This window comes from Spea bombifrons, chromosome 1 (assembly GCF_027358695.1).
Source record: "Spea bombifrons isolate aSpeBom1 chromosome 1, aSpeBom1.2.pri, whole genome shotgun sequence".
Lineage (NCBI taxonomy): Eukaryota > Metazoa > Chordata > Amphibia > Anura > Pelobatidae > Spea > Spea bombifrons.
In genome coordinates this window covers 162,893,554-162,916,271 of record NC_071087.1, presented here as the reverse complement: position 1 = coordinate 162,916,271, position 22,718 = coordinate 162,893,554, and the positions used below count along the sequence as shown (strand labels likewise).

The 22,718-nt window shown below is 45.8% G+C and overlaps 2 protein-coding genes across 2 annotated transcripts; one reads left to right on the top strand and one right to left on the bottom strand.

Moving 5' to 3' along the window:
• The first annotated feature begins 1,308 nt into the window (after positions 1–1,308).
• On the top strand, positions 1,309–6,444 carry NUDT2 (nudix hydrolase 2). The gene is made up of 3 exons (XM_053448672.1): positions 1,309–1,399; positions 3,491–3,634; positions 6,020–6,444. Exons 2-3 carry the CDS (start codon positions 3,502–3,504, stop codon positions 6,334–6,336), a joined length of 450 nt encoding a protein of 149 aa, XP_053304647.1. The 5' UTR covers positions 1,309–1,399; positions 3,491–3,501; the 3' UTR covers positions 6,337–6,444.
• A 6,994-nt stretch (positions 6,445–13,438) lies between these two features.
• On the bottom strand, positions 13,439–22,156 carry LOC128467111 (uncharacterized). The gene is made up of 6 exons (XM_053448639.1): positions 21,995–22,156; positions 16,204–16,677; positions 15,986–16,090; positions 15,352–15,426; positions 14,983–15,073; positions 13,439–14,631 (listed from the first exon to the last, which is right to left on the bottom strand). The coding sequence occupies exons 1-6, from the start codon at positions 22,047–22,049 to the stop codon at positions 14,421–14,423; spliced, it is 1,011 nt and encodes a 336-aa protein (XP_053304614.1). The 5' UTR covers positions 22,050–22,156; the 3' UTR covers positions 13,439–14,420.
• Positions 22,157–22,718: the final 562 nt, after the last annotated feature.

Here is a 22,718-nt window from a genome sequence, read left to right as displayed (position 1 = left end):
AGATGGATGCAAGCTTTTAGGTGTCCAACCTTTCTACATTTACTAAATCCCTCTAGATTGTCAGCACACAAGCCGAGTATCGGGTCGTCAGTCTGTCAGTTCTAGTTCTGCCAGACCCTGAATGTAGGGACTGTAAGAAGCGCTGTGGGAATTGTTGGTGCTATATAAATAAAAGATAATAATAATAAATCCCCGTAAGAATAAAGTGCTGGGTGTGTTTCAGATGACCGGACTACGGCTCACCAAACGTTACGGCTCTCCGGCCAGCTCCTCTTTTAGTAAATAAGCCCCTAGAGAGCGTTCAATTAACCCTATATCCAACATTTAAGGGCATTAATTATAACTAGAGTAGCAATATTGGAGATTATGTATAAAAAGCGATCCTGGGGCAGCGTGAGCCGCGGCCGACGCAATCAACGAGATAAGACCCCTTAAAAAATGCATCAGAACAACTTCTTATACATAACCCCCCCCCATAACGTGCAGATACACACAGGGGCAAAATACAGTAACCACACGGGGTTAATCCTTACACCAAGTTAACAGCTTCTTCCAGGAGACGCTCACTGGGGTTAACCCTTCATGAGATATACAGTATATATAGAAATATATATAACAGGCAAACATTTCTGTTCATTTAGACTTTCTTTTGGATACATTTTTTATCTTTCGTGTAACTTGGTAGAATGTTACAAATGAAATGTTTTGTTTTTAATTAATGTTTTATTATAGTTTAATACAATGTACAGCACTTTGGAATATGGTGGCGCTGCATACATCCTTACATAATAACTATATATAAAACACTTTGCAACAGACATTAGCCCAGCCTGGCCGGAGATACACACACTGTAAATACCACTGTACAGAGCTACAGAATATGATGGCGCCATAAAATCAGTCATTCAGAATAATAACAGCACTTACCACGGAATATCACCCACGTCAGCCGGGGGGCTCCTCTCAGCTCCTGTATCACAGCAACCCACTTCCCTCAGGAAACCCCCCACTGCCCTCAGGAGACCCCCCACTATCCCTACACCCCAAAAAACTACCCCCTTTATCTTGCCCCCTAGCCGCCCCAGAACCCCCGCCTGATCCTTATATGTTTGCCTCTACGCTCATGTTTTTTTTGCCCCGGTGCCCGCGCGCTGCCACCAACAGTCACCCTGCGGTCTGGGCAATAGCAGCTGGGGCGGTCTCCATGGCAACGCCGCGCCGCCAGTTTAAACACAGGAAGCGAGGCTCGCGCGCCGCCTCGCGCCTGCACCCCACAGCAGCGAATCAGCGCACTCAGTGGGCGGGACTTGCTTCACCAATAGGTCGCACGTCAAGGATTGGTTCTTGCGGGCGCCTGTAGCTCTGTGTCCGTCCGGCCGGTGTGCGCTTCCGGGGAAGGGTGAGCATCATGACAGCTGCAGAGAGCTTCCTGAAATATTTATATTAACCCTCGGGCTACCGGGGGGCGCTTTTAAACTTTACCCCAGCGCTTATTGAATAAATGCCCTCTCCGTTAGCAGCCAAAGGGTTAAAGTGGCGTCCTGAGCTGTAATTGTGATCATGAGCAATTAATGAGATTACAGCCATACGGGGGGGGGGGTCTGTCCCACTCACTATATGAACAAATATAAAGGGACTGATGACCTCATATTCTAAATACACAGACATTAATATGAAGTCATCCCCCTTTGCAGATATAACGGCTTCTGCTATTCTGGGAAGGATTTCCTACAAGATTTTGGGGAGTTTCTGTGGGATTTTTGCCCGTTCATCCAGTAGAGGGTCTGTGAGGTCCGGCGCTGATGTTGGGTGAGACGTCCGGCTCACAATCTCCGTTCCGGTTCATCCCAAAGGTGTGCGATGGGGTCAGGGCTCTGTGCGGCCGCTCAAGTTCTTCCTCCCCAAACTCATCCCACCATGTCCTTATGGAGCTCGCTTTGTGCGTCGGGGCCAGAGTCACGCTGGGAATAGAAAAGGGTTTCCCCAAAACAGCCGAGCGTCGTCCGTAATGGTGCTGAAACGTTAAGATTTCCCTGGTTTCAGTGATTAAGAGGTGCGTCCCAATACTTTTGTCCGTATAGTGGCGCACAAAGCGAGCTCCATAAAGACACGGCTGGATGAGTTTGGGAAGGAAGAACTTGACCGGCCGCACAGACCCCCGACCTCAACCGCATCGCGCAACTTCGGGATGAACCGGAATGGAGATTGTGAGCCGGGCATCCCGTCCAACATCAGCGCCGGACCTCACAGACGCTCTCCTGGATGAACGGGCAAAAATCCCACAGAAACTCCCCAAAACGTTGTAGAAAAATTTCCCAGAAGAGCGGAAACAGTTATATCTGCAAAGGGGGGGCGACTTCATATTAATGTCTGTGTATTTGGAATGTGATGTCATCAAAGTCCCTGTTGGTGTAATGGTCAGCTGTCCCAATACTTGTCTATATATATAAAATGTGTGTGTCACTAAATGCAAGAGACACAATCCAGTAACCGTTTGTGTGCTGTGGTTGTAATTCATGGATTTTTGTTCTTTTTATGTGTCCTTGGGTGACCCCAAAGCAGTAGCCATAATGTGGATGCAAATGAGCTAAAACCTGAGATTCGCCCAAGCGACAGACGCACCGCGGGACAGGCTCTCGAGCGGCTGTCTCTTCTTGGCTGAGCGTCTCGGATCTGCTTTGTATGATATTTAGAGTCTTTTCCCTCTTGATTTTTGCCCCCTTACCGAGTCTGAAAGGTCTTGCTGCCAGAAAGCAAGTCTGTTAATGGCGGAACCCCCCCGGTATTTTTTGTTTGGATGTATTTAGGTGTTTTATTCACTATATTCTTATAATTGATAGAATGCCTCTGTTTAATCACCCAGTGGGACCATTCAGATAAGGTCTGTGGGGGGAAATGGACTTCATTAGCTTTGCTGTAAATGCTCAGCTCAGTGCTGTTTGAATTGTAACCGTAATATCGCAAGGTTTACTCGTTTAATGGAAGAAGAGGAGATCAGGCCCAGTTCTCGGGGGTACTGCATGACCACACTGCATTTAACCCTTTATTTAAATTGCGCTGTTACATTACATTTATTTATATAGCGCCAGCAGATTCCGTAGCGCTGTTACATTACATTTATTTATATAGCGCCGGCAGATTCCGTAGCGCTGTTACATTACATTTATTTATATAGCGCCGGCAGATTCCGTAGCGATGTTACAATGACTAAATGAAATTGACAATAATTTTAATTGAATTCATTTAATGATCTCATGGGCATCCCTATTGGCGGGTTACAGCACCCCTGTTAAAGTGGAACAGCACCTTTAACCCCTTTGGTGCCTGCCGTTGAAGAATATTGCATTAATGTGCACTCCTGCTATGAGGTCATTTAAATCAGCAGTGGAGTTTTCATTTTGGTTATAGTTATAAAATAGCTATTTTTTGATAAAAAAGGAAATATAGATATATATGTTTTGGAGGTAAAACAATTTCTTTGTCATTTCAGGCTCTGGTAGAATGGCCGTCAGAGCATGCGGTCTGATCATCTTCAGGAGGATTAAAGCCGGAATCCCAGCTGCTGCCGTGGATGATATCGAGTTTCTGCTTCTACAGACCTCTTACGGCGCTCACCACTGGACCCCTCCTAAAGGTGACCTTGACCTCGGAAAAGCTTATTGTCACAGATGTTCGGACATGCGCGGCTCCCATCTGCCACCGGTTAGACCATTAAGGGTCATTCCAGGTCTTGTAGCGTAACAGTAATTTAGGTTGATAAAAGTCCCCCCCCTGTATACTGATCCTTCCTGCTTTTAATTAAAACAAAGGCAAAAAACCCAATTAAGCAATTTTTTTGATTTTGCCACATGGGGGGAAACATTTCCTTATTGACTCCAAAATGCTTTTTATTCTGTCATTTATAGCCCGGAATGTTCTACTCTTACATCCGGTGTGCAGGGCGGTGGATTCCGCACCTTTACTGCCCTCACCCCGCACATATTTATACAACGTTATAACACACCACTTTTCTAGCCTATATAGAGGCAACTTTTTTCTAGTCTCTTCCATTCCCCTTATTAATTTATTAGCCCTCCTGTGCTGCCAACCATTGGAGGAGAAAGTATTCTTCCAAAAATAATGGACACGTCGTAAAAAATGTAAACTTTTTATCACACAGTAAATTATAGAAAAAGTCTCTGATATCCCGCTGTCTGTTTCAAAGCAAACCAGCCCTGACAACGGAGTCTGCTGGGTTTGTGTCCTCGATTAAACAGGTTATCCGCCCCTAGAGGGTATAGTACATGCGCCACCGAATTATCCATCGGCCGTTCCCATACGTCCCTCCGCGGTGTCCTTATTACGAAGAATGCGCCTCTTGCTGTGGATTTCACCGCATTTCCCCTTCGCTCTTTCCCGAGATTATTTAAGGAGCCTCCAACGCAGAATGATTAAAATCTGAAATTCAATCCGGGCCCCGTGAATAAATACCCCCCGCAGCTGTTACCCTCGCGTATATGAAGCATTTCTCCCGTTGGTATTTTGGGTAAGAATCCCTGACACGTCTTGCTAGTTTTTGTGGTTGAAAAGGGATGGAAGCACCCAACTTTCTGGCTCCGTATCGATGACACGCACTGGAGCACACGTGTTTCTGTCTCTCCGGACACTAATATGCCTTCTGGAGCTTCGTGTGCTCACCGGCCGCTTCCTCTGCATCGTTCTTCACAATCACCCCAAAATGTAAAACATCTAAGCACTGCCACCAGGGTGGGGGGCAAATGATCGAAGCCACGGGGCTTGTTTGCCTTTTATTTCTGGGCTGGTATATTATTATTATTATTATTATTATCTTTTATTTATATAGCGCCAACAGTTTACGCAGCGCTTAATACAATCCATATATTCAAGGGGTCTGACAAGATGAGACTAAGACGAAAACGATACATTAGATGGAGAGGCTCGTCTCGCAAGCTTACAATCTAGAGGAATGGGGTGACAAACATAAGGCACAGAGAAAAGGTGAGAGGTATTGTGGGGGTATCGGTGACGGGTGAGAGGTAGTGTGGGGGGTATAAGGCACAGAGAAAGGGTGAGAGGTTGTGCGGGGGGTATTAGTGACGGGTGAGAGGTAGTGTGGGGGGTATAAGGCACAGAGAAAGGGTGAGAGGTTGTGCGGTGGGTATTAGTGACGGGTGAGAGGTAGTGTGGGGGGTATAAGGCACAGAGAAAGGGTGAGAGGTGGTGCGGGGGGTATTAGTGATGGGTGAGAGGTAGTGTGGGGGGTATAAGGCACAGAGAAAGGGTGAGAGGTGGTGCGGGGGGGTATCGGTGACGGGTGAGAGGTAGTGTGGGGGTATCAGTGATGGGTGAGAGGTAGTGTGGGGGTATCAGTGACAGGTGAGAGGTAGTGGGGGGGGGGTATCAGTGACGGGTGAGAGGTAGTGGGGGGGGTATCAGTGACAGGGAGGTTATGGGGGCTTCTCTGAAGAAGTGGGTTTTTAGATGTTTCTTGAATGTCGGGAGGGAGGAAGCTGAAGGTTCGGGGGGAGATTCCAGAGATATGGGGGCAGCTCGAGTGAAATCTTGTAGACGTGAAAAGGAAGAGGTGATGAGTGAGGAGGAGAGCCTTAAGAACGTAGGGATCGAGTAGGAGAGTATTGCTTATGAGGGCAGAAATGTACCGGGGGCAGCAGTGTTATGGGGGGCCTTATGTTAGTAAGTTAATTAGTACCAGGATTTTAAATAGACTAAGTCACATTGGGATAAAGACAGCAAATATAAATGCATGCCTCTATAATCTTTACATTATGTTTGTGCCGGAAGCTGTTACATAAGAAGCGCTGCGTGAATTGTTGGCGCTATATAAATAAAAGATAATAATCGGGCAGCAGAAAGCCGGCGATGTCAGAGTCCAGGCTGCAAGAAGGGCAGGACGTACCGGTACGCCCATAGGGGATTCTTGGGGTGCGTTTTTTGGATGTATGGGTACGTCCATAGGGGACTGCAGGGGTTAAGAGCTGACATGCTTTTGTATTTTCAGGCCACGTGGACCCAGGGGAAGATGATCTGACCACGGCGCTGCGCGAGACGGAGGAAGAGGCTGGTCTTCACCCCAACCACTTCCGGCTGGTGGACGGCTTCCGGAAAGAGCTGAAGTATAACGTCAACCAGAAGCCCAAAACCGTAGTCTACTGGCTGGCGGAGCTGAACGACTCGAACGTGGAAGTGAAGCTGTCCGACGAGCACCAAGACTTCCGCTGGCTGGGCCTCGGGGAAGCCTGTCAGTATGCCGGGTATGAAGACATGCAGCACACGCTGAAAGAGGCTCACGTGTTCCTAACGGGACGCTCCGGGTAACGACATCATAACAAGTGAATTCCGAGCAAATAATGTGTCCGCTAAAAAAACAAACTGTTCTTCATTAGAATTTTCAGGGTAAATTACAAATAAATTGTTTTTTATTCATTCTGCCCCTCATTTCAGATTCCGCTGTCTCTCAGTAAAGATGGCGTTTCTGAAATGCATCACATATGAGTTAAAGCGGCGCAGAAATCCATCCCTTGTGTTCTTACTGAGTTTTTTTTTTTTTTTTTAAATATTGTTTCCATAATGCAAATTCAACTCCACTTCTCATGAAGACGGCATCCGAAGCAGGAAGTTGTAAGCCGCTTCCTTTTCTCTCCCCGCGTCAGCCCAAGCAGGAAGTTGAAAGTTGCTTCCTATTCTTTCCCCGCGTCAGCCCAAGTAGGAAGTTGTAAGCCGCTTCCTGTTCTCTCCCCACGTCAGCCCAAGCATGGAGGTTGTAAGCCGCTTCCTGTTCTCTCCCCGCATAGTTTTAGCGGACGGCACATCAGCTTCCAGCCGCGCAGCTCAGGTTTTGGGGGTGAGGGGTGGATATTGATAGAAATAGAGGGATTTAACCTTTCCTGCTGCTCCGCTTCTCTTGCATCTTCTTGTTCTTCGGTCTTCGTCCGCTTCTCTTGTGTCTTCCTCAGTGTCTCCGTGAACCGCCCTCCCAGGCCGCTGCTATAAAAGGGCGGAGCCTCTGGGAACACCCACTCCACGCTCTTTTTAGCGGAAGTGCGCCGGGAGGCCTGGTTCACGGAGAAGCGGATGAAGAAAGAAGAACAAGAAGATGCAAGAGGAAAAGAGACCGTGACATGGAAGCAGTGGAGGGAGCCGGTAGGGAGACAATGAGAGAGTGAGTGGGAGTATTGGTGAGAGTGAGTGTTTTCTCATCAGCACTATAATGAAACAACGTTATCCGAGAGACAGCTGTACAGTAAGATAAATATCTGTCAGCAAATTCATTATCAAATTTCCATGCAAAATGTTTGCGTAGACACGATTCAGAGTGACTGCAAACACCATTAACCCATTAACAACACAGAGAAAATAAATGCCTGTTTACTTTATCATCAGAGTCAGTCTTTTATACCCAATTCTATGTATGCAAAATACATGAAAGTCTGTAAAATTAGATAATACGCTAGGAGATCCAAGAAATCACCGCCTCTGGAGGGCAGAATAGACCCCGCAGGGTTACGATCTCCAGTTGCTCCCCCTGCTGGTGGGATCAGCGCAGGGTTAATAGGGGGCCGGGAGTGACAATAAAAATCATCAACAAACCAGTAAAAATTAACAATACAGTGAGCTCAGTGATGTCATGGTGACATCATTGGCATACATAAGATGAATGAGTGATACCTAAAGGGATCTCCATCCATACTGTGCTAAAAACAGGCAAAAAAAATAAATAAATAAAAGAATAACTAAATAAAGAAAGAATTTAAAAAAAAAAAAACACGTTGCCGCAGCGCTATACATAAAAGTTTCAAAAGGCTGCCACCTAGTGGATTAATTTTTTTTTTCAGTAACGATTACCTTTTAAGCCCAAAGTATTTTTTTTTGTTTCTTTTAAGAGCCGAACTCATTTTAGATAATAATAATATATAATTATTTATGTATTTAATAACATAGATCATTATAATTGGTTTAATAACATGTTAATTTTACCTTTCTATATGTCGCTTTCATTATATATATATATATATATATATATATATATATATATGTACTGTGCGTATATGGAAATATATATATGGTATATACTGTATATATATATATATATATGTATACTGTATATAGTATAATATAGGATATGTGAATGTTTTTTAATTTTTTGTTAATTATTTTTCGCTGTGCGGTTTTCTGCATGAAATTGGAAAAGAAATAGTTTAACATTTTCCTGGATCCCGTCCAAGGGACAATAAATACCAGGACTTCCCGTGAGCGCTTTGGTCTCTGCTGGATGATTGGGGTTGTCCGGCTAAGGAGCGTTTTTACGGGAATCCTAAATAATAGTTTCAGGCATTTCCTCCGTGGACTTTTACCGTTAGGTGGAATCTGTGGGTCCCATGTGAGTTTGTGGCACAGGAAGGAAGCCAGGGGGAACCATTGGGCGTATTCACTAAGTCCAGCTCATAAAGATCCAGGGGATTGACTGCATCCCGACTCTATTGCTGACGGAACCTACATCACATTTATTTATATAGCGCCGGCAGATGCCGTAGCGATGTTATATCACATTTATTTATATAGCGCCGGCAGATTCCGTAGCGATGTTACATCACATTTATTTATATAGCGCCGGCAGATGCCGTAGCGATGTTACATCACATTTATTTATATAGCGCCGGCAGATTCCGTAGCGATGTTACATCACATTTATTTATATAGCGCCGGCGGATTCCGTAGCGCTGTTACATTACATTTATTTATATAGCGCCGGCAGATTCCGTAGCGATGTTACATCACATTTATTTATATAGCGCCGGCAGATGCCATAGCGCTGTCAGTTAAAAAATAAATTATCCGTCCTCTATCCACGTAGAAACCCTCTGCAGCACCTGGTGACGGTAATACCGACTCAAGACATCGACAGGACCTAGAATTCTAGAAGGAGACACAAAGTGCCCAATTAGACATAAATTCACCCAAACCTTGACCCAGGTGAGAGCTTGACCTCTCATGACCTCAGTAGAAATATATAATGTTACTGAACAAAACCACTAAGATTTTTCCTGGACCGGCTCTGTTTTGGCTTTTTTTTTTTTTTTTTTTTTATAAAGCAGGTTAATGCTTTAGCTTAATGACCCTGAAAGGGACAGAAACCCCATTATTATTCCCACGTATAATAACATAATTATTTCACTTACATTAACGTTTCACATAAGAACTCATCTCCTCGTGATCATAACTGCGTTTATACGGATGCTGCCTCGATCCGTACGGAAGCTGCGTGCCGCGTTCTTATATTCTGCAATACGTGGCTTCGTATGAGGGGGGAGCGAACCAGAAAGTGTCACCTACATAACACAACTGACTACACAACTAGACCCCAACCGGAAGCTCGACATTGGGTTTAGATTCTTCTTCTAATGCATGAAACATAATACTTTATAATAAAATAATATTATATATATCAATAACTATAATAATATTTAATATATATCTATATATATATATATTATTAAAATAATAAGAATAGACACTGACACATACTATAAAACATTAAGACATTTTAATTTGATCTATGAAACACAAAGATAGAGGAACAAGTAACAATCTGAAACCCAAAAGCTGGCTAAAGAAGATCAAAATGTGTCTTCAAATACTCTTAATACTCTTATATAGGGCTGCAACTAACGATTATTTTAATAATCGATTAGTTGGCCGATTAATCGGATAAAAAAAATGAATGTAAATTTTTCATTTATTTAAAATAATTTACTAAACAAATGATGTTAAATACAAACAGCAGAATAAAAAAACTTTGATAATACATTTCTTGTCTTTATTTCCCAACCAGCCCCCCAATATATGCACATTTGAGCCAGGCTTGCCATGCTGCCTCCCAGACATGCCATGCTGCCCCCCCACATATGCCACGCTGTCTACCACAGCACTCCACGCTGCCTCCCACATATACCACACCACGCTGCCTCCCACATATACCACTCCACGCTGCCTCCCACATCTGCCACCCCACGCTGCCTCCCACATCTGCCACTCCACGCTGCCTCCCACATCTGCCACGCCACAATGCCTCCCACATATGCCACGCTGCCTCCCACATATACCACTCCACGCTGCCTCCCACATCTGCCACGCCACGCCACCTCCCACATCTGCCACGCCACGCTGCCTCCCACATCTGCCACTCCACGCTGCCTCCCACATCTGCCACGCCACGCCACCTCCCACATCTGCCACTCCACGCTGCCTCCCACATCTGCCACGCTGCCTACTACAGCACTCCACGCTGCCTCCCACATATACCACACCACGCTGCCTCCCACATCTGCCACTCCACGCTGCCTCCCACATCTGCCACTCCACTCTACCCCCCACATGCCACTGTGCCTGATACGCCTTATACCCCCTGAAACACCACTCCATCCTCCCCAGACATGCCACCCTGCCCTCCCCACATCTGCCACTCCACGCTGCCTCCCACATCTGCCACTCCACGCTGCCTCCCACATCTGCCACTGTGCCTGATACGCCTTATATCCCCTGATACCCCACTCCATCCTCCCCAGACATGCCACCCTGCCTCCCAGACATGCCACTTCTCTACCCCCAGATATGCCACTCTACCCCCAGATATGCCTTATACACCCTGATACACCACTCCGTCCTCCCCAGACATGCCACACTGCCCTCCCCACATATGCCTTATATACTGTATATGCCTTATACCCCCAGATATGTCACTTCACTGCCCCCAGGATTTAGATTCCCCTAAATTAACCCTAAACTCCCCATTAACCATAACTGCCCCTAAATTAACCCTTAACACCCCCTTAACCACAGCATCCCCTAAATTAACCCTAAAGACCCCATCAACCACAGCATCCCCTAAATTAACCCTAAACACACCATTAACCACAACTGCCTCAAATTAACCCCAAACACCCCATTAACCACAGCTGCTCCTAAATTAACCCTAAACACCCTATTAACATAACTGCCCCTAAATTAACCCTAAACACCCAATTAACCATAACTGCCCCTAAATTAACCCTAAACACCCCACTAACCATAACTGCCCCTAAATTAACCCCCACCTCCCCTAACTTTCAGTAGCCCAAATATATATATATATATTACATACATATATACACATATATATATACACATATATATATATATACACACACATACACATATATATATATATATATATATATACACACACACACATATATATATATATATATATATATACACACACACATACACATTATATATATATATATACACATATACTTACAGTTAGATGAGTGTCACAGCCATGTGGTTCTGGCCTGGAGAAGGAAGGGGCGGGGCCAGTTGTCACAGTGATTACAGGGAGGGGGAGTAAGTAGGAGCTGCTGCTGTGAGACGGTGAGTCAGACTAAACGGATTATATAATGAGGGGGATTTTTCAGAGCGTTTGCTCTGAAAAAACCCTCATTTTATAATCGATAATAATCGATTCAACTAATCGATAATGAAATTCGTTGCCAACGAATTTCATTATCGATTATTATCGATTTTATCGATTAGTTGTTGCAGCCCTACTCTTATATTATTAAAGAAAATTTTAATATAAGATAAAGAGCAAATAAAAAAAACATTTCTGAAATACCCCTGGGGTACCTCCAGGCTGGGCATGGTGGGCACTTTGTTGCCCCTTCCCCACGAAGGATTCTGTTTAAAGTAAAGATCAATCCTGGTGCAAAAATGGTAAGAAAGTGAAGTTAGTGACCCAGAGATACTTTCTTGGTTGCTATGGCGAAAGCACTACTTGTGCTAATTTGCACCAGAGTTGCACTTTGTACCTGAAAAAAGTATTCTGCAAAAGGGTTTTCTAACCATCAATCTAAAACTTAAACTTGGATCAGTGAACACAACGTGCCATTGGAACACAGGAGTGATGGGAGTGATAAAGGACCATTGGAACACAGGAGTGATGGGAGTGATAAAGGGCCATTGGAACACAGGAGTGATGGGAGTGATAAAAGGCCATTGGGACACAGGAGTGATGGGAGTGATAAAGGACCATTGGAACACAGGAGTGATGGGAGTGATAAAGGACCATTGGAACACAGGAGTGATGGGAGTGATAAAGGACCATTGGAACACAGGAGTGATGGGAGTGATAAAGGGCCATTGGAACACAGGAGTGATGGGAGTGATAAAAGGCCATTGGGACACAGGAGTAATGGGAGTGATAAAGGACCATTGGAACACAGGAGTGATGGGAGTGATAAAGGGCCATTGGAACACAGGAGTGATGGGAGTGATAAAAGGCCATTGGGACACAAGAGTGATGGGAGTGATAAAGGACCATTGGAACACAGGAGTGATGGGAGTGATAAAGGACCATTGGAACACAGGAGTGATGGGAGTGATAAAGGGCCATTGGAACACAGGAGTGATGGGAGTGATAAAAGGCCATTGGGACACAGGAGTGATGGGAGTGATAAAGGACCATTGGAACACAGGAGTGATGGGAGTGATAAAGGACCATTGGAACACAGGAGTGATGGGAGTGATAAAGGGCCATTGGAACACAGGAGTGATGGGAGTGATAAAAGGCCATTGGGACACAGGAGTGATGGGAGTGATAAAGGACCATTGGAACACAGGAGTGATGGGAGTGATAAAGGACCATTGGAACACAGGAGTGATGGGAGTGATAAAGGGCCATTGGAACACAGGAGTGATGGGAGTGATAAAAGGCCATTGGGACACAGGAGTGATGGGAGTGATAAAGGACCATTGGAACACAGGAGTGATGGGAGTGATAAAGGGCCATTGGAACACAGGAGTGATGGGAGTGATAAAAGGCCATTGGGACACAGGAGTGATGGGAGTGATAAAGGACCATTGGAACACAGGAGTGATGGGAGTGATAAAGGACCATTGGAACACAGGAGTGATGGGAGTGATAAAGGGCCATTGGAACACAGGAGTGATGGGAGTGATAAAAGGCCATTGGGACACAGGAGTAATGGGAGTGATAAAGGACCATTGGAACACAGGAGTGATGGGAGTGATAAAGGGCCATTGGAACACAGGAGTGATGGGAGTGATAAAGGGCCATTGGAACACAGGAGTGATGGGAGTGATAAAGGGCCACTGGAACACAGGAGTGATGGGAGTGATAAAGGGCCATTGGAACACAGGAGTGATGGGAGTGATAAAGGGCCATTGGGACACAGGAGTGATGGGAGTGATAAAAGGCCATTGGGACACAGGAGTGATGGGAGTTATAAAGGGCCACTGGAACACAGGAGTGATGGGAGTGATAAAGGGCCATTGGAACACAGGAGTGATGGGAGTGATAAAGGGCCATTGGAACACAGGAGTGATGGGAGTGATAAAGGCCTCTGCGCGCCTATGAAGAGATTCCATTAAAAATCAGCAGTTTCCGGCTTCAGTAGTCATTTACAGCATTAACCCCGTCTGTGCTGGATTTCTCACCCATTTCATGTTATTTTAATGGACAAAATAGACTTTTCTTTTAAAAACAAGGAAATGCCTAAGTGACCCCAAACCTCTGAACGGCGCTGTGTATGATCCCAGAGGCAGCCAAATATAAAATGCAGGGACAGCTTTAAAAATGAAATGAAAATATAACATGACTTTTAATATATATATAAAAATTCTACAGGAATCCAAGGATAAAGATTTTTTTTACTTTTTTGTCTTGTTTTTTTTTTGAAGGGATTCTATCACAAAGCTGATGTTAAATTTCATTATTTAGCTTTAAGGAGAATTGTGTATTTTGTGTACATAGTTTATCAACATGGTGTAAATCGCCCCGTCGCCCTGAGATATCTGTGATAATAGCGTTACGGAGGGACCTGCGCGGCTGGAAACAATCTCTAGCGCTAGAGGCACCCGCACCATCCGCTAAAACAATGCAGGGAGAGAACAGGAAGTGGCTTACAACTTCCTGCTTGGGCTGACGGGAGAGAACAGGAAGCGGCTTACAACTACCTGCTTTGGCTGACGCAGGGAGAGAACAGGAAGCGGCTTACAACTTCCTCCTTGGGCTGAGAGGAGGATTCTGATGCCGTCTGCACTGAGGGATCGTGGGAAGCGGAGGGGAATTTCCATTGACCATGCCTTTGGTGGATGTTAAAATTGGGAAGCATAATGCTAAGTCACTGAGATGGTTTTCATGGCTTTAACACAGGTGTGTGAATGTACATGATGATGGTGGATTCAGTCCTTTTCCATCTGCCCACGCTGGTCCCCATATAGCAATCATATTTCCCGTTTAGTAGAGAGATTAGTTGACCGGCGTGGCAGGACGTGGCAATGCGTGAAGGAAAAACCAGCATGTTGCGTGAATGAAGCTGATCACTGATTTCCCCTAAAGCTCAGTTTTGTGGAGGATCAAAGAGTGGAGTGACTGTCCCGTCCTTCCACTCAATCAGAATCTCCCCGTGCCTCAGTGAGGGTGAGTGAGGCTCGGAGGCCGTGCGCGCAGCTTCTTCTCCTTTCTCTGTCAGAGGGCATTGCTCATAAGACGATCCAAGTTTAATAATGGACCTGGGGCGAGAGGGTAGAGCCGAGAGCAGCTTTCTCTTCCTGCAGGGTGACCAAAAAATGGTTATTTTACTAAATGCTCCAAAATAAGTAAAAAAAAAATAAAATTTTTATTAATTTTATATTTTTACCGGGGGGATTATACGTCTTTTCTGTAAAAAAAGCTACGCGGCCCCTGAACGTGGATGGAAATAGTAATTAGCCTTTTATTTTATTAGGATAATTGGATTTCTGTTCCTTTCGGCATTAGGGGTCCCGCACGGTGTATTTTCCATGACAGACCCCCTGCTTGACAACTCTGCCCCCCCCCGAAATTTATTATAAAAAAAATATATCAAATTGACGTAACACATGAGTCTCTGCTTCACTCAGTCACCAAAACTTTGCACTTACTTGTTGAAACGGACACTCATGGCCAGGATGAGCGCTCCAAGCATTAACGCCAATGGACTTAGGATGAGCATGGCTATCATCCAGCCGCGGCCTGCGGGAGGAGAACGTGACGTCACACGGTGGTCCATACGAGGGGTTTAAAGGGACGCCGGCATGGCATTTGTGGGGTGAGTATGAGTGGTCAGTATGTGTTGTAGACAAAAGAAGAGAAAAGTTTGTTGGGTACAGAAGATGTGTGAGCGTGAGTGTGAGTGTGTTTCTGGTACCCCAGCTGTGGGAAATCAGTCGTTTGGGCTTTTGTTTCTCTATTCCCATTACCCTCCCAGGCGTAGACCCCCGGTTTAGGTAAATACCAGATTCCCCACTTACCGGACTGCACCCTCTCGTACTTCTCCATCTCAATGGAGTTCCCTTCCGCGCCGACAAACTGTTGGTCGAGGTCACCTGGGAAAAATGTGAGTCCCTGTTACTCCAGTCATACATGGTCCTGGGTTATCTAACCGGCCCGCTCCTCAGAATGCATGTTAAACACGTCTCACGACACATTTCTCTCTGTACCTCTGTAAGATGCAGCGCGTTCGTTATCAGGGCCAACCAGTAGGGGGCTCCAGCCGGTCCCACCGGGGTAACAATGCGGTCCCTCTTCAGAGACTGACCGGCAATGTTGCTGTCGAGTGACGTATTTGTCTTTCCCCGCATCTACTTTTTATTGTAGAGACGCTTGGGAATGACCAACGTCCCCTCATCTACTCCTTAACCCCCCCCAAAGACCTGAAAGGGGGTATGTAGGACCAGAACAGGGGGCAGGAGTATCTAAGGTCCCTTCTGTGATTCCTGAAGCCTCCGGGCCAAACCTGGAGAGTTCCCGGCCATTCACATTTTTATTTTTATATAAATTAAGGCTAATAGATGGAAGGGCAGCCATCTTGTTTTTGGATGTGTCTCATCGCCATGTTTGTCCCTCCAACGAAGCATCTCCCTGACTTTCCCTGAAATCACTCACCGTTGTCTTTTGTACAGACCGGCCCCGGACCATGCGTGGTTGATACATTCCGGCCGATAAACGGAACGCCGGATACGGTTTTTGTCTCTTCTGTTGTGAGTTTAGCTGGAAGAAGAAAATATGAATAGACTTGGCTACTGACCCATTCTGCCCATGCTGCTCCTACAAAGCCTAGGGGTCCCTGGCACATAACCTGCAGAGGAGACCCCAATACCTACTTTCACGGATGGGTCCAGTGACCTCCTCCAGCTCCTGCTTTGCTGTTGTCTCATATATTTCGGTTGGTTCAATAACCTCCTTGCAGATTGGGGAGTCCATCAGAGTCCTCCACCTGCCGAACTTATCTCTCTCCTTCGAGACAAAGACCTTCTTGGTGCCCTGCTTGGCAGTCAGGTATAGCTCGTGGCCCCGCAGCGTCAGGTGACCTGCATTATCACAGGTCCAACTTTGATGGTCACTACGGTCACAAGGCTTCATCTTCAAGGTGGAGAAGTCACTGCTAGTCTTCAGTGCGGTGAGACACTCCATGCTCTTGGCGTTCACGATGGACCCCGTTTCCGGGTCCCAGATCCAGTGCTGGTGGAGGGCATGGAGTTTACAGGCTGCCAGCGAGACGCGGCCGGTGTCGTGGGCCGAGTGAATGCACTTCTCCAGGGGAACGTTCTTTATCATGAAGGTCTGCGACTCTATGCCTACAGAATAAGGTGCAAAAGAGGGGTCAGACCCAGAGTGTCTTCCACCATAAATGAAAGGTGACACAACTAGCATATAAACTCAATTTACTGCGCTGAACTCACCCCCCCCCCCCCCCCACAGTCCCTGCCTGGACTGATGGGGAGGAATAATTGTCAAAATCCTGAGGACAGGAAGTAAAAGTGGCTGCTCCATAAGGAGGGTTCTGTTTGAAGTGGAGGTTTTATTATAGGGGGTACGCCAAGGGGGGGGCTGGAAGTATCGGTATTCAGCGCTGTATACAGTAATAACCCCCAGCGCTGTATACAGTAATATAACCCCCAGCGCTGTATACAGTAATATAACCCCCAGCGCTGTATACAGTAATATAACAACCCAGCGCTGTATACAGTAATATAACAACCCAGCACTGTATACAGTAATATAACCCCCCAGCGCTGTATACATTAATATAACCTTCCAGAGCTGTATACAGTAATATACCCCCAGCGCTGTATACAGTAATATAACCCCCCAGCGCTGTATACAGTAATATAACCCCCCAGCGCTGTATACACTAATATAACCCCCAGCGCTGTATACGGTAATATAACCCCCAGCGCTGTATACAGTAATATAACAACCCAGCACTGTATACAGTAATATAACCCCCAGCGCTGTATACGGTAATATAACCCCCAGCGCTGTATACAGTAATATAACCCCCCCTGGTGCTGTTTACAGTAATATAACCCCCAGCACTGTATACAGTAATATAACCCCCCAGCGCTGTATACAGTAATATAACCCTAGCGCTGTATACAGTAATGTAACCCCCAGCGCTGTATACAGTAATATAACCCCCAGCGCTGTATACAGTAATATAACCCCCAGCGCTGTATACAGTAATATAACCCCCCCAGCACTGTATACAGTAATATACCCCCGCGCTGTATACAGTAATATAACCCCCAGTGCTGTATACAGTAATATAACCCCCAGCGCTGTATACAGTAATATACCCCCGCGCTGTATACAGTAATATAACCCCCAGTGCTGTATACAGTAATATAACCCCTCAGCACTGTATACAGTAATATAACCCCCAGCGCTGTATACAGTAATATACCCCCAGCGCTGTATACAGTAATATAACCCCCAGTACTGTATACAGTAATATAACCCCCAGCGCTGTATACAGTAACATAACCCCCCAGCGCTGCATACAGTAACATAACCCCCCAGCGCTGCATACAGTAATATAACCCCCAGCGCTGTATACAGTAATATAACCCCCAGCGCTGTATACAGTAATATAACCCCCCACGCTGTATACAGTAATATAACCCCCAGCGCTGTATACAGTAATATAACCCCCCAGCGCTGTATACAGCATTTTGTCAGTCATGTGATATTTTGGGTGACTTTCCTGGCTCAGACACCACACTGAGCTGATGCTTTATGGCAATGCTAATGAAGCCCGTTCCTTTATATGCTTTCATTAGTCAGGGAGTCTGACTGGGATATTAAGACTAAGCCATTCTATTCTTTCCCCCATGCAATATGATAAGGAGTCGCGGTGTTTAGTAGATCGGGGGTCAGATAACAGAGTGAGAATCATACAAATGGCTGATATGCAGCTGCCTGAAAACTTTATATTATGGGGCAAAAAGTACAAATGGGGTAAAAATGATAAAAAAAAAATGTTGGAAATTCTACATTCATTCACAAAATGCCTTATGATTCCTAAACCTTACTTTCAGATTCCGCTTTGTATTTTGCCTATCGCTGTTCTAAATGCTGTTCTAAATGCTGTTCAGGCGGGGGGGGGGGGGATTGTTCTGTGGTGTTTGATCCACTCGGTCACACTCAGCAAAAACTGTCAAAAGCAGCATTTTAAGGGTTATTTTGCCTTTTAAATATGGCTCTTGTCTGGCGTGATGGAGCCGCTCCCTGGAACAGTACGGCATTGTATGAGCACAATGTGTAAATTCAGCTTCCATTTCTTTCATCAGAGTTGCGGAAATTCACGGAAACGGGTTAAAAGAAAGAATTGGTGAATATCTAGATTTAAAGGACTTCTGTGATAATAATAATAGATAAATATTAAATAAATATATATATATAAATAAATATAAATATAAATAAAAGCGGCAGCTATAGCCCCAATCAACTAGACAAACACCCCGATTCCTTATCATACTGCCTTTGGGGAACAATAGAATACCCTGGTCTTAACTACCCAGTTGGACTCTCTGACTAATGAAAATCAATGGAGGAACAGACTTCATTAGCATTGCCATAAAGCATCGGTTCAGTGTGGTGTTTGAGCATATAGACGGCTGTAAGGCAAGTGACACTCTCCAACTGAGGTGGCTATTTAGGTAAGACAGGTAAGGCCTCCCTCACAGCCACTTCCCTAACTGCCCCATCCTCACTTCTTTCTACCCCCCCTCCAAAACAGGAGTCCTGATACCCCCCCTCCAAAACAGGAGTCCTGATTTATATGCCAGTATAATCACCTCTGGGCTGAGGCTCATGGAGGATTTTTCCGTTTCCCCGACGAGAAGGTATCCCCCAATATTTCAAGTAGCCCAATAGGGAGATGTTTCGTTTGGGGTGTGTGGCTAGAGGTGTGGCCGGGGGTGTGGCTTTACCAAAAGTTTTGCGAGAGATGAATATTACGCTAACTTTATTTATAGAGCGCCAGCGAGTTTTGTAGCGCTGTTACCATAAACACAGAAACCTGGAACATGCTGACAGATCGGCCCCCGTCCGGCCCCCATGTAGGCTGCCAATTTTTCCTGCTGTAAAATATTCAACAATTACATTAACATCGATAATACCCAATTTGACAATAATATTAACTCACACTAAGGCAGGCTGGGGCCGGAAAAGAAGAGGGCCCTGCTCCTGCAAGCTTACAATCTATTAGGAGGTTGGGGGTCACTTACTGATTTACCTATTGTGGGGTATTTGTGTAACTGAGCGGGGCATTTAGAAGAACAATGGGTTTTATGAAGCCGCTTCCTGCTGTTTCTCTACAGAGGACGCAATGTGATCTACTGCGGCCGCTCGTATCCAGACATCGCACTCACGTCATCCGGCAGCCTCCCGCCTTAAAGTGCCAGCGCTGACTTTTTATTGCTAGCCCGGCCGCGCACGTTACTGGGACTTATAAGAATAAACTGCAATGCCCCCCGTGCCCACCAAACATTCTGAGAGGGACATAGACGGTGAGATGAAGCTGGGTCCCAAAAGAGGGACTGCTGAAACTGAACCGGGATACTTGTAGGGTATGAACATTTACAACCACATATGCGGTACAGCCCGAGGTCTTGAGAGAGACAGGAAGTCCTGATATAAAACATTATTGTCCTCACTCCCCTCACACTGCCCTCATTCCTCTCACACTCCTCACTGCCCTCACACTCCCCTCACTGCCCTCATTCCTCTCACACTCCTCACTCCCCTCACACTCCACACTCCCCTCACTGCCCTCATTCCTCTCACACTCCTCACTCCCCTCACACTGCCCTCACTACCCTCATTCCTCTCACACTCCTCACTGCCCTCACTGCCCTCATTCCTCTCACACTCCTCACTGCCCTCATTCCTCTCACACTCCTCACTGCCCTCACACTCCACACTCCCCTCACTGCCCTCACTCCTCTCACACTCCTCACTCCCCTCACACTGCCCTCACTGCCCTCATTCCTCTCACACGCCTCACTCCCCTCACACTCCACACCCCCCTCACACTCCACACTCCCCGCACTGCCCTCATTCCTCTCACACTCCTCACTCCCCTCACACTCCACACTCCCCTCACTGCCCTCATTCCTCTCACACTCCTCACTCCCCTCACACTCCACACTCCCCTCACTGCCCTCACTCCCCCCATTCTCCTCACACTCCTCACTCCCCTCACACTCCACACTCCCCTCACTGCCCTCATTCCTCTCACACTCCTCACTCCCCTCACACTCCACACTCCCCTCACTGCCCTCACTCCCCCCATTCCCCTCACACTCCTCACTCCCCTCACACTCCCCTCACTGCCCTCATTCCTCTCACACTCCTCACTCCCCTCACACTCCCCTCACTGCCCTCATTCCCCTCACACTCCACACTCCCATCACTGCCCTCACTCCCCCCATTCCCCTCACACTCCACACTCCCCTCACTCCCTCCATTCCCCTCACACTCCTCACTCCCCTCACACTCCACACTCCCCTCACACTCCACACTCCCCTCATTCCCCTCACACTCCACACTCCCCTGACATGAGATAAGTGTAACAGCCTCCCAGCAGAAGTGGTAGAGGCTAATACAGTAAGAGAGTTGAATAAGGATGGGCTGAGTGATTTTTATTTGCTGTCAAACTCTTTTCTAGGATCAGGTATGGAGCCCAGAGAGGGAGGGATGAACATCAAATGATTCCATCTTCAAACAAGTAAAAAATATTAAAAACAAAAAAATAGAAATTACCGAAAAGTGTAAGAAAAACTCTTAAAACACTCCTGTTGGTGGATATTTATATTTATATCTAAAACTCAGACCCCCCCAGACCTCCCTACCCGAAAAGTAATGCAGCGAAGCCTTTTCGTCCTTTAATCTAATTAAATAATTACTGATCGTACCAACAAAATGCAGTTTTATTTTCTTCCGCATTCTTTAGAAGAGGTTGGCAGGGAAATTTTTAAATTTTTTTGTATCACAATGAACAATTTATAACTGGTAATTTTTATTATTATTACGGTATTTTTTTTTTTTTTGCATATAATGAGTATATATTTCGCTTTTTATGTTTATTTTCATTTTTTTTAATAATATATATGTTTTTCAAAGAAAAACTACGTGTCCTCAACAAGAACCTTCCTTCTTAAGGGTTAAAAATATCCTTATTTTAGACTTTTAAAAAGTCTACTTTACTCCAGAGGCAGCCGAGATCTGAGGCGGAAAGTGGCAGATCTGTCATATTTAATTAATTTCCCGCACAATAAGGCCCGGCAGTGAAAGAGTTAAATGTGATATTTTCGTATCACCTGCTCCCGTACAGCCCAGGGGCATGAGCAGTGTATATATATATATGTGTGCGTGTGCGTGTGCGTGTGCGTGTGTGTGTGTGTGTGCGTGTGCGTGTGTGTCCTTATTTAACCTTTTCAGTGCCGGAATACAGTGCTGATGGGAGTTGGATTCCAGAAGCACCTAGAAGCGTCTTCTGTCCTGAAACCGTCTGAATTTTTTTTCATTCATTAAAAGTCTACTTTTTGCCTCTTTTTTTATATATATATATATTTTGACTTTTTTTTGGGGGGGGATTCATAAACTTACCCTGAAGAATGAGCCAGAAGAAGGCGCAGCCAAGGTATGTTCTGCCAAACTCCATGCCGTCTCTTAGCAACAAAGCAGAAGAAAGTCTCGCTTTTTGGGAATAATGGAGCTTCTGGGAAGTCCGTCCGGAGTCAGGAAAGGAGAATAAAACCTGGTGGGGCAGAGAGAGCCTTTTAACTAAAACTCCCTCCTAAGGAGGGGAGGAGAGGTGGGAGTGAAAAAAAGCAATTATGGCTGTTTGTGGAAGGAAAAGAAAAATGCAGATATGGGGGTTTTTTTTGATGGGGAAGGCGAAGCTGGGAGGAAAGTTTTCCGGAACGTCCGCCTCCTCCTGGGGACAGGCAGCTGCAATGACTCCAGATCACTGGGAGAATATTAATCAGGAGGTGCCCGAGGCGGCACATGCCCCATGCTCGGGGGGGTATTCTTTTCCCCATTATACCCCTCCATCTCCGCCTCGGACCCCCTAGTGTTAGATTAGGACTTCTTGCTCTGGAACGTCCTTCGGGGCGGATTCATCAGAAAGATTTTCCGTCATTATACCTGGAAAACGTCAAAATCCGAGCCTTCAACTAATAACCCTTTAACAGCCGGTCATAAAGAGTCTGGTATCAGCCAAAAAGGTTCTCATAATGGTCCTCATGGAAACCATGGCTTGTGAGTAAAAAAGAGATACTGAGTGAAGTCACCTGTATTCAAGCAGGGATTTCAGCTGTGATCTAGC

What these genes read in the sequence shown, in the direction of transcription:
- NUDT2 (XM_053448672.1), top strand. Translation starts at nt 3,502, where the DNA reads ATGGCCGTCAGAGCATGCGGTCTGATCATCTTCAGGAGGATTAAAGCC. An exon ending in CCACTGGACCCCTCCTAAAG is followed by an intron (nt 3,635 to 6,019) that starts GTGACCTTGACC and finishes TTGTATTTTCAG; the next exon opens with GCCACGTGGACCCAGGGGAA.
- LOC128467111 (XM_053448639.1), bottom strand. Translation starts at nt 22,049, where the DNA reads ATGGAGTTTGGCAGAACATACCTTGGCTGCGCCTTCTTCTGGCTCATT. An exon ending in CTTCTGGCTCATTCTTCAGG is followed by an intron (nt 16,678 to 21,994) that starts GTAAGTTTATGA and finishes CTTATTCTGTAG; the next exon opens with GCATAGAGTCGCAGACCTTC. An exon ending in GGTCTGTACAAAAGACAACG is followed by an intron (nt 15,427 to 15,985) that starts GTGAGTGATTTC and finishes CATTTTTCCCAG; the next exon opens with GTGACCTCGACCAACAGTTT.